The sequence below is a fragment of the Pristiophorus japonicus genome, chromosome 5 (assembly GCF_044704955.1).
Source record: "Pristiophorus japonicus isolate sPriJap1 chromosome 5, sPriJap1.hap1, whole genome shotgun sequence".
Taxonomy (NCBI): domain Eukaryota; kingdom Metazoa; phylum Chordata; class Chondrichthyes; family Pristiophoridae; genus Pristiophorus; species Pristiophorus japonicus.
Window position 1 is genome coordinate 232,025,383 of NC_091981.1, and position 12,035 is coordinate 232,037,417.

Sequence of the window (12,035 nt, forward strand, 5' to 3'; positions counted from 1 at the left end):
GTTATCCTTCGTAAAAAGATGTGTCCTATCCGGTGACTGGGCAGAGGCTCGCGATGCCTGCCCCGAGGAATTAAAACCCTTTCACAGGCGCATGCATGAGCTATCACTACAAGCAGACTGCCTGATGTGGGGCAGCCGAGTAGTCATGCCTCTGCGAGGCAGAGAGACATTTGTCCGGGAGCTCCACCGCAAGCACCCGGGGATCGTTCTCATGAAGGCCATAGCCAGATCTCTTATCTGGTGGCCTGGTATTGACGCGGACCTGGAGCTCTGGTTCCGAAGGGGCACCATTTGTGCCCAACTCAGCAATGCCCCCAGGGAGGCTCCACTGAGCCCCTGGCCCTGGCCTACCAAGCCGTGGTCGCGGGTGCACATAGATTATGCGGGCCCATTCATGGGCAAAATGTTGCTCGTAGTTTTAAATGCATTTTCAAAGTGGATCGAATTCACCATTTTAAACTCGAGCACAACCTCCACCACTGTCGAGAGACTGGCAACCATGTTTGCAACGCATGGAATCCCTGACATATTGTTCAGTGACAATGGTCCGTGCTTCACCAGCACAGAATTCCAAGACTTTATAATTGACCACGGCATAAATCACGTCAAGACATAGAAACATAGAAACATAGCAACATAGAAACATAGAAAATAGGTGCAGGAGTAGGCCATTCGGCCCTTCTAGCCTGCACCGCCATTCAATGAGTTCATGGCTGAACATTCAACTTCAGTACCCCATTCCTGCTTTCTCGCCATACCCCTTGATTCCCCTAGTAGTAAGGACCTCATCTAACTCCTTTTTGAATATATTTAGTGAATTGGCCTCAACAACTTCCTGTGGTAGAGAATTCCACAGGTTCACCACTCTCTGGGTGAAGAAGTTCCTCCGCATCTCGGTCCTAAATGGCTTACCCCTTATCCTTAGACTGTGACCTCTGGTTCTGGACTTCCCCAACATTGGGAACATTCTTCCTGCATCTAACCTGTCTAACCCCGTCAGAATTTTAAATGTTTCGATGAGGTCCCCTCTCATTCTTCTGAACTCCAGTGAATACAAACCCAGTTGATCCAGTCTTTCTTGATAGGTCAGTCCCGCCATCCCGGGAATCAGTCTGGTGAACCTTCGCTGCACTCCCTCAATAGCAAGAATGTCCTTCCTCAGGTTAGGAGACCAAAACTGTACACAATACTCCAGGTGTGGCCTCACCAATGCCCTGTACAACTGTAGCAACACCTCCCTGCCCCTGTACTCAAAGCCCCTTGCTATGAAGGCCAACATGCCATTTGCTTTCTTAACCGCCTGCTGCATCTGCATGCCAACCTTCAATGACTGATGTACCATGACACCCAGGTCTCTTTGCACCTCCCCTTTTCCTAATCTGTCACCATTCAGATAATAGTCTGTCTCTCTGTTTTTACCACCAAAGTGGATAACCTCACATTTATCCACATTATACTTCATCTGCCATGCATTTGCCCACTCACCTAACCGATCCAAGTCGCTCTGCAGCCTCACAGCATCCTCCTCGCAGCTCACACTGCCACCCAACTTAGTGTCATCTGCAAATTTGGAGATACAACATTTAATCCCCTCATCTAAATCATTAATGTACAGTGTAAACAGCTGGGGCCCCAGCACAGAACCTTGCGGTACCCCACTAGTCACTGCCTGCCATTCTGAAAAGTACCCATTTACTCCTACTCTTTGCTTCCTGTCTGACAACCAGTTCTCAATCCATGTTAGTACACTACCCCCAATCCCATGTGCTCTAACTTTGCACATCAATCTCTTGTGTGGGACCTTGTCGAATGCCTTCTGAAAGTCCAAATATACCACATCAACTGGTTCTCCCTTATCCACTCTACTGGAAACATCCTCAAAAAATTCCAGAAGATTTGTCAAGCATGATTTCCCTTTCACAAATCCATGCTGACTTGGACCTATCATGTCACCTCTTTCCAAATGCACTGCTATGACATCCTTAATAATTGATTCCATCATTTTACCCACTACCGATGTCAGGCTGACCGTTCTATAATTCCCTGTTTTCTCTCTCCCTCCTTTTTTAAAAAGTGGGGTTACATTGGCTACCCTCCACTCCATAGGAACTGATCCAGAGTCAATGGAATGTTGGAAAATGACTGTCAACACATCCACTATTTCCAAGGCCACCTCCTTAAGTACTCTGGGATGCAGTCCATCAGGCCCTGGGGATTTATCGGCCTTCAATCCCATCAATTTCCCCAACACAATTTCCCGGCTAATAAGGATTTCCCTCAGTTCCTCCTCCTTACTAGACCCCCCGACCCCTTTAATAACCGGAAGGTTGTTCGTGTCCTCCTTCGTGAATACCGAACCAAACTACTTGTTCAATTGGTCTGCCATTTCTTTGTTCCCCGTTATGACTTCCCCTGATTCTGACTGCAGGGGACCTACATTTGTCTTTACTAACCTTTTTCTCTTTACATATCTATAGAAACTTTTGCAATCCGTCTTAATGTTCCCTGCAAGCTTCTTCTCGTACTCCATTTTCCCTGCCCTAATCAAACCCTTTGTCCTCCTCTGCTGAGTTCTAAATTTCTCCCAGTCCCCAGGTTCGCTGCTATTTCTGGCCAATTTGTATGCCACTTCCTTGGCTTTAATAATATCCCTGATTTCCCTTGATAGCCACGGTTGAGCCACCTTCCCTTTTTTATTTCTATGCCAGACAGGAATGTACAATTGTTGTAGTTCATCCATGCGGTCTCTAAATGTCTGCCATTGCCCATCCACAGTCAACCCCTTAAGTATCATTCACCAATCCATCCCAGCCAATTCACGCCTCATACCTTCAAAGTTAGCCTTCTTTAAGTTCTGGACCATGGTCTCTGAATTAACTGTTTCATTCTCCATCCCAATGCAGAATTCCACCATATTATGGTCATTCTTCCCCAAGGGGCCTCGCACAACGAGATTGCTAATTAATCCTCTCTCATTACATAACACCCAGTCTAAGATGGCCTCCCCCCTAGTTGGTTCCTCGACATATTGGTCTAAAAAACCATCCCTTATGCACTCCAGAAATTCCTCCTCCACCGTATTGCTTCCAGTTTGGTTAGCCCAATCTATGTGCATATTAAAGTCACCCATTATAACTGCTGCACCTTTATTGCACGCACCCCTAATTTCCTGTTTGATGCCCTCCCCAACATCACTACTACTGTTTGGAGGTCTGTACACAACTCCCACTAACGTTTTTTGCCCTTTGGTGTTCTGCAGCTCTACCCATATAGATTCCACATCATCCAAGCTAATGTCCTTCCTAACTATTGCCTTAATCTCCTCCTTAACCAGCAATGCTACCCTACCTCCTTTTCCTTTTATTCTATCCTTCCTGAATGTTGAATACCCCTGGATGTTGAGTTCCCAGCCCTGCTCATCCTGGAGCCACGTCTCCGTAATCCCAATCACATCATATTTGTTAACATCTATTTGCACAGTTAATTCATCCACCTTATTGCGGATACTCCTTGCATTAAGACACAAAGCCTTTAGGCTTGTTTTTTTAACACCCTCTGTCCTTTTAGAATTTTGCTGTACAATGGCCCTTTTTGTTCTTTGCCTTGGGTTTCTCTGCCCTCCACTTTTCCTCATCTCCTTTCTGTCTTTTGTTTTTGCCTCCTTTTTGTTTCCCTCTATCTCCCTGCATTGGTTCCCATCCCCCTGCCATATTAGTTTAACTCCTCCCCAACAGCACTCGCAAACACTCCCCCGAGGACATTGGTTCCGATTCTGCCCAGGTGCAGACCGTCCAGATTGTACTGGTCCCACCTCCCCCAGAACCGGTTCCAATGCCCCAGGAATTTGAATCCCTCCCTGCTGCACCATTGCTCAAGCCATGTATTCATCTGAGCTATCCTGCGATTCCTACTCTGACTAGCACGTGGCACTGGTAGCAATCCCGAGATTACTACTTTTGAGGTCCTACTTTTTAATTTAGCTCCTAGCTCCTTAAATTCATTTCGTAGGAACTCATCCCTTTTTTTACCTATGTCATTGGTACCAACGTGCACCACGACAACTGGCTGTTCTCCCTCCCTTTTTAGAATGTCCTGCACCCGCTCCGAGACATCCTTGACCCTTGCACCAGGGAGGCAACATACCATCCTGGAGTCTCGGTTGCGGCCGCAGAAACGCCTATCTATTCCCCTTACAATTGAATCCCCTATCACTATCGCTCACCCACTCTTTTTCCTGCCCTCCTGTGCAACAGAGCCAGCCACGGTGCCATGAACTTGGCTGCTGCTGCCCACTCCTGATGAGTCATCCCCCTCAACAGCACTCAAAGCAGTTTATCTGTTTTGCAGTGGGATGACCACAGGGGACCCCTGCACTACCCTCCTTGCACTACTCTTCCTGCTGGTCTTCCATTCCCTCGCTGGCTGTGGACCCTTCTCCTGCGGTAAGACCATCTCGCTACACGTGATACTCACGTCATTCTCAGCATCGTGGATGCTCCAGAGTGAATCCACCTTCAGCTCCAACTCCGCAACACGGACCGTCAGTAGCCGGAGGTGGACACACTTCCCGCACATGTAGTCGTCAGGGACACTGGTGTTGTCCCCGTGTTCCCACATGGTACAGGAGGAGCATATCACGTGACCGAGCTGTCCTGCCATGACTTAACCCTTAGATACACTTAAATTGCCGACAACAATGTTAAAAGTTACTGACTAATAAAGAAAAAGAAAAACTACTCACCAATCAGCAGCCAATCACTTACCACGTTGGCTGTGACGTCACCTTTTGATTTCTTTCTACTTCTTTTTTGACTTCTCTCAGCTGGAGCTGCACCGGTACGCCTCTCTCGACGCTCCCCGGACTGCTGAGTCTTTTATAGGCCGCTGCCTCTCTCAACTCCCGCCTCTCTCGACGCTCCCCGGTCTGCTGAGCCTTTTATAGGCCGCTGCCTCTCTCAACTCCCGCCTCTCTCGACGCTCCCCAGACTGCTGAGCCTTTTATAGGCCGCTGCCTCTCTCGACTCCCGCCTCTCTCGACGCTCCCCGGACTGCTGAGCCTTTTATAGGCCGCTGCCTCTCTCGACGGCACTGTTCAAGCCGGCCTCCATCGGCCAGGTGGAGAGAGCAGTGCAAATCATTAAACAAGGCATGCTTAAAATCCAAGGTCCCACGCTGCAGGGTCGCCTGTCGCGACTGCTGCTGGCATACAGATCTCGTCCGCACTTATTGACTGGGATCCCCCTGTGCAACTGTTGATGAAAAGGACTTTAAAAATAAGGCTCTCATTAATCCTCACAGACATGCACGAAATCGTTGAGGCAAAGCGCCGTAAGCTGACTGAGTACCATGACAGAAATTCGAGGGGAGATGAAATGAGATAGGGGACAAAGTGTTTGTACTAAACTATGGCAGGGGTCCCAAATGGCTTGCAGGGACAGTAACGGGCAAGGAAGGAAACAGGCTACTGGTAGTAAAAATGGACAATGGCAAAACCTGCCGGAGGCATGTAGACCAAGTCAAAAGCAGATTTACCAACAACACTGCGGAACCAGAGGCAGACTACAATGTGGAACTTGCACCACACCTGGTGGACAGACAGAGGGAACAACCTGAGGAAAGGGCAATCCCAACAGACAGCCCAGGCGAGATACCAGCTACCACACCCAAAGGAAAACAGACACCAAGGCAAACAACTGAACCACAACTCAGACGTTCCATGCGAGAGTGTAGACCACCTGAGAGACTGAACCTATAAAGACAATAAGACCTTGGGGGAGGGTGCTATCATGTATCTTACATTATTATATATAACTGTATCCTAACATACTATACATGACTGTAATAAGATATGACCTGTAACCACCAGCATACCTTACCACCAAGGATGCACTTGCAAGAGACAGGTATATAAGGGCAGGTCTCAGGCAAGTGCAGCATTCCAGAGCTGTGAAATAAAGGTGCAGCTCCAGAGTGACCTTGACTTCACTACATGCCTCGTGTGAATCTGTACTGAGGGGACAGTGGCGACCAGACCACGAGGTGCAGCGCTGATGGAGCAACACGTAGCACCAAATGGAGAAGAGGATTGGGATAAAGGAGGCCTGCAACCCACCACACTTAAAGGGACAGTTCCACATTCTCAATCAATGTAAGAGCAACTGTGAGTTAGATGTAAAATGTTTCATTGATGATCAGAGCTGTGTACATGCAATAAGCAAAGAAAAGTCGCGCGATCGCAATCGGAGCTACATTATTTACAATGAGTAATGAAACGTTGTGCGATGTAGGATTTCAATTGCATTCAGTCAATGCAGCGGCAGAAACCCATCGGGAGCATACAGGTCCAGCGAGCTACCCAACGCCGTTGCCTGCATCCCTGGGACCAGAGTTATGCACTATGGAGTGTGGCCACAAGCAGCCAATACATACAAGCTGCAGAGCAAGCGATCTCAGGAGGGCAATGGCACTGGTACCGATACCCTGCCCCTGATTGGCTCCACCTCTCAGGCACCCGATGGCACCAACCGCCACGAGCCTGAAAGAGCAAACTGTGCTAAGGCGCAGCCCCCAGACTCTATCGCCACCAAGGTCATACCTGGGAATGAAGGATCACCCGCAACAGTTCTCCCAAATGGGACCGGGACCAGCCAAGATCCCAAACCAAATAACGCCCAGGCTAGCGAGTCAGCAGTTCCCAATGCACTGCTAGACGACTGCTCCTCAGGGAGCAGCAGCGACCCAGGGTGCAAGTAGAGGACAGGAAGGTCACAGGCATCTGTGAACCTGCCCGACGCTAGGAGCAATGACAAAAGCCATGAGAGCAGGCAACTTGAGCCAACCGGGTTCCCACTGCAAGCATTGGGCACCGCACCGCCACCAGACTACCTGGACACCATCCAGCAGTTCTGGAACTTGTTTGTCCTCATGCATCAGCGCTGATCCCAGCACTGACTCCAAGAATATTACAAGCATGTACCACGAATGCAATACTGTAAATGCAAATTTTTTGGGGGACATGAATGTATATGAATGCAATGAGCCAACAAACACCACCTGTATGTGGGGGTTGTGGTGAGAGAATGGAGTGGTCATGGACACACAAACAGAAAGCAGCAGCACTCTACTGCCAATGAAACACCACCCACTCACCCAGGTTGGAAACGACCCGCCAAGGGTCAACCAGATAGAGCTAAGCCCAGAGCACAGTCAATGCAGAGGCGATTTGCACTAAAGACTTAGCGGGGAGTGATGTCCTACATGGTTACTGCTTGCACTATTACAAGGTGTGCCACCAGAGGGCACTGCAGTGGGAGACTTGTAGGTTACCAGTACAGGTGTGCCAGGCCTAGTATAAAAAGCAGGCCACCTGGTGTGATCCTCACTCTGGAGTTATCAATAAAGGACTAAGATCACTGTAGTTCAAGTACAACACATTGCCTCGTGGAGTCATTATCAGAGCATCTAAAGACATAACAGGCTGAAGACTGGCTTCTGTGATGATGGGGACCCCAGGAGGAGGCCGATAAGGATCATCCACTTGGCACTTCTGGCTAAAGATAGTTGTAAATGCTTCAGCCTGAACTAAATGTATGGAATACTTTTAATTTGTTTAAGGTAAATCAATAAACTGTCAGAAAGCACGGATATTATAGCTGTGTTTTCTTTGCAATTGTGTTATTTTTACAAGGATCTATGATGAATTATTTAATTTGGAACTGAGGACCCATAACTAGTAGAATACCTGGATCCATGGGCAGATCCACTTGGAATAGTTGAGGTGAGTAGCATCAATGCATTTAAGGGGAAGCTAGATAAATACATGAGGGAGCAAGGAATAGAAGCTTTTGCTGATAGGGTTAGATGAAGTAGGGTACGAAAAGACTCGTGTGGAGGATAAATACTGTCAGAGACCAGTGGGCCAAATGGCCTGTATCTATGCATACATTCTATGGGCCCAAGTTTCGGGCCGCGCCTAAAATGGCACAGCACGGACCTGGATGCCCGTTTTTCGCGCCACAAAGTGCGCCTGGAAAAAACTTACCTATTCTCCGGCTCCCTGCAGGTCCTCTGGAGCTGGGCATGGCACAGCACGAGCTGTGGGGGGCGGAGCCAGGTCCCTGCACTGAAAACAGTGCCGGGACCTCTGCACAGGCGCGCTATAGTGGGCGTGCATGTGCAGTAGCTCCAGGCGCCCAAAACTGTGGGAGGGGCCCGAAGCACGCAGCCCCTAGCCCTGGCCGATTGGCCTCACTGGGGCTGCATGGATAAGGCTCCTCCCACCTGACTGGACTCGACTCCCGCTCTCCCCCCCCGCGACTCGACCTCTGCTTCCCCCCGCCACCCCCCCCCGGCAACCTGACCTCTGCATCCCTCCCCCCCCACCCCGGACCTCTACGACTCTCTCTCCCCCCACCCTCCGCAACTCTCCTCCCCCCCCCCGGACCTCAGCGACTCCTCCCCCCCCCCCCGGACCTCCGCGACTCTCTCCCCCCACCCCCCAGACCTCCACGACCCCCCCCCCCCCGCCCCCGAGACCCGACGTCACCTACCTGTAAATCCAGCCCGAAGTCTTGGGCCCGGCCGTTCAGCCTCCTTCTCTCCCTTCCCCCCCCTCCGTCTCCTTCCCTCCCTCCCTCCTTCTCTCCCTTCCCCCCCTCCCTCCTCTCTCCTTCCCTCCTTCCCTCCTCTCTCCTTCCCTCCTCTCTCCTTCCTTCCTCTCTCCTTCCCTCCCTCCCTCCTCTCTCCTTCCCTCCTCTCTCTTTCGCTCCCTCCATCCTCTCTCCCTTCTCCCCCTCTTCCCCCCTTCTCCTTCTACCCCCCAGCCCCCCTCCTCCTAACCCCCTCCTCCCCCCCACCCCCCTCCTCCTCCTCCCCCCCATCCCCCCTCTTCCTCCTCCTGCCCCCCTCCTCCTCCTCCTCCCCCCCACCCCCTCCTCCCACCCCACCCACCCTCCTTCTCCCCCACACCCCCCCACCCCATCCCTCCCCCCCCCCACCCCCCCCACGTACAAAAATCTTCACTTACTCCATTCTAAGTTAATTTGGAGTAAGGTTTCACTGCCTAAACTTTGAAAACAGGCATAAGTGGCCGGACACGCCCCCTTTTGAAAAAAAATTCTGTTCCAGAGTGAAGCTGTTCGAACTGACTAGAACTGGAGCAAACTAAACGCCAAGAATTCAAATTTCTGAGATACTCCATTCTAAACCAGTTGCTCCAAAAAAACAGGAGCAACTCAGGCCGAAACTTGGCCCCTATGTAATTCTGTGTAACTTTCCCTCGTGCTTTATAAATGAATGGAATATTCAACTCTATCGCCCTATTCTATGAGTCAGTCAATTCTACTACTGAGCTGAGAAGGCCTGTAATAACCAATGGCATCACATGGCTCCTGTGCCCCGCGCCAGTGCTGCTACTTATAATATGGCAGGTCAGATAATGTTGTGTAAGCATTGCTTTCACTACTAATTCCTTTTGTTATTATTGTGTTGTCCTGTCAAATTACTAATGTGAAGTTATCCACTTTGGTAGGAAAAATAGAAAAGCAGAGTATATTTTAAATGGTGAGAAATTGGGAAATGTTGGTTTTCAGAGGGACCTGGGTGCCTTGTACACGAATCCCCGGAATCAACCTAGTGAACCTTCTCTGAACTGCCTCCAAAGCAAGTATATCCTTTCGTAATTATGACCTCACACTTTCCAACATTATACTCCATTTGCCAAATATTTGCTCACTCACTTAGCCTGTCTATGTTCTTTCTAATCATAGCCAGAGAATCACCTGCTACATTTCTCTTCCCACTTCCGCATTGTTACCTCTGCTGTCCCCCAAGGATCTATCCTTGGCCCCCTCCTATTTCTCATCTACACGTTGCCCCTTGGCGACATCACCTGAAAACACAGCATCAGTTTCCACATGATGCTGATGACATTACCACTTCTCTTGACCTCTCCACGGTCTCTAAATTGTCAGATTGCTTGTCCTACATCCAGTTCTGGATAAGCAGAAATGTTCTCCCATTGAATATTGGGAAGGCCATAGCCATTACTTGCCATTGAGGGAATGCAACAAAGGTTCACCAGCATGATTCCTGGGATGGGGGGGTTTGTCCTATGAGGAGAGATTGAGTAGACTAGACCTATATTCTCTAGAGTTTAGAAGAATGAGAGGTGATCTCATTGAAAGAAACAAAATTCTTACACGGCTTGACAGGGTAGATGCAGGGAGGATGTTTCCTCTGGCTCGGGAATCTAGAACCAGGAATCACGGTCTCAGAATAAGAGGTCGCCCATTTAGAACTGAGATGAGGAGAAACTTCTTCACTCAGAGGGTTGTGAATCTTTGGAATTCTCGATCCCTGTGGCTGTGGAGGGCTGTGGAGGCTCAGTCTTTGAGTATATTCAAGACAGAGATTGATAGATTTTTGTATATTAAAGGAATCAAGGGATATGGGGATAGAACAGGAAAGTGGAGTTGAAGTAGATCAGCCATGATCTTATTGAATGGTGGAGCAGGTTTGAGGGGCCGAATGGCCTACTCCTGCTCCTAATTCTTATGTTCTTACTGCAATAACAATTGTAATCATTAAGAAGTATTCTCTTTCAGTTTGTGCTGTCCCAAGAATATTTTTATTTGTTATAAATGTACTTGCTTTCTAAAATTTTAAAACCCTTTGAAAAAGTGCAGTAAAACTCACCATAGCATACAATAGTCTCCCTGCTCTTATTTGACACAGAGAAATTATAATTATCTGCGTTTTTAATTAATGGAATTTTGAGAGTGCACATTTCTACTGATGCGTATTTCCAATAATTACTGGAGCTTGTTGCTGCCTTTGAGGTTACAAGCTGAGTGGCTGTAGAATGCAACCTGATTGAAGGGTAACTGTCCAACAGTGCTGCCTTTTCTTTGATGTTCCGAGAATCTTGCAATGCTATTATTCCACCTTTCACAGAACTCTCTCATTACAACATTGCTCGTGCACCTTTTTTTCAAATGTGCACATAAGCAAAACATAAAGGAGGTGGGCTACTGTGCATGTATTTGATTTAGTCCTGTTATATTAGCCAGATAGAACAAAGGGTATATTGTGTGATATAATAGCAGAGCCATTGCTCTAAGACAGTTTTTTTTAAAAAGGCCTCTTTTGTCACTAGGCTTTTTATAAAAAAAGAGTGTGCCTTTGAGAATTGTATTTTGAGCTTCCAGATAATGACCTTATTTTCTTCCTCTGCCTGCTTTCCAGGTGTACGAGCCAGTGGAGAGGAAATCGATGCCATCTTAAGGTCAAACCAGCAGCATCACTCAGTCCTGCTCCTGCATCAAATAAAGATGAAAATGGTAAAGAAAAATAACTATTGTTTATATAATTGTCTTCTACCTCCTCCTGCTTGCTAATCATTTTCTTTTCTTTTCGTATCCAGTGTCCATATGGGTAGGACTGGGCGTTGGCTTGGTTTCAGTTGTGCTCGGCCTAGTAGCTGGTTTGGTCATACTCTCTAAGAAGAAAACAAGCAAGTACGTAACACCATGTATGTTTTTACTGTTTTACATTGATAAGCATGTTGGATTTCCTGCACATAAACCTGATGAAATATACAAACTTTTAAAATGTATGAAGTAAGAAAAGGCCATTTGGTCAGCAGAGCTCTTTAATTCATCAGACCATGTATAATTTGGTCTCTAAGTTAATTCTGTAAGCAAGCTGAATAACCAGAGGCAAAGCATACAAGAAGAAAATGTTAAGTGAAATATCTCTCACACCAACATAGTTGAGTAAACATTCTGGGCTATCAATATTACATTAAAGACTTGAATCTATATCGCACTTCAGCATTTCTCTCAAAAATATTTCACATACAATGAATTAGTTTGAAATGCATTGCCTGTAGGCAAACGTAATGGCCATGTTAGGCACAGCAAGATCCCACAAACAGCAATGAGATGAGTTGCCAGTTAATCTGTTTTTAGTCATGTTGATTAAGGAAGAAATGTTGGCCAAGACACTGGGACATTACAACTTTAGTTATTCAGCCC

The 12,035-nt window shown here is 47.9% G+C and overlaps 1 protein-coding gene across 1 annotated transcript in view; it reads left to right on the forward strand.

Moving 5' to 3' along the window:
* LOC139264152 (MAM and LDL-receptor class A domain-containing protein 1-like) overlaps positions 1–12,035 on the forward strand; it is an 886,997-nt gene that overhangs the window by 851,097 nt on the left and 23,865 nt on the right. The window contains exons 36-37 of the mRNA XM_070880238.1: positions 11,245–11,339; positions 11,423–11,534. Coding sequence (XP_070736339.1) covers positions 11,245–11,339; positions 11,423–11,534 — 207 coding nt within the window. The remainder of the gene's footprint in view (positions 1–11,244; positions 11,340–11,422; positions 11,535–12,035) is intronic.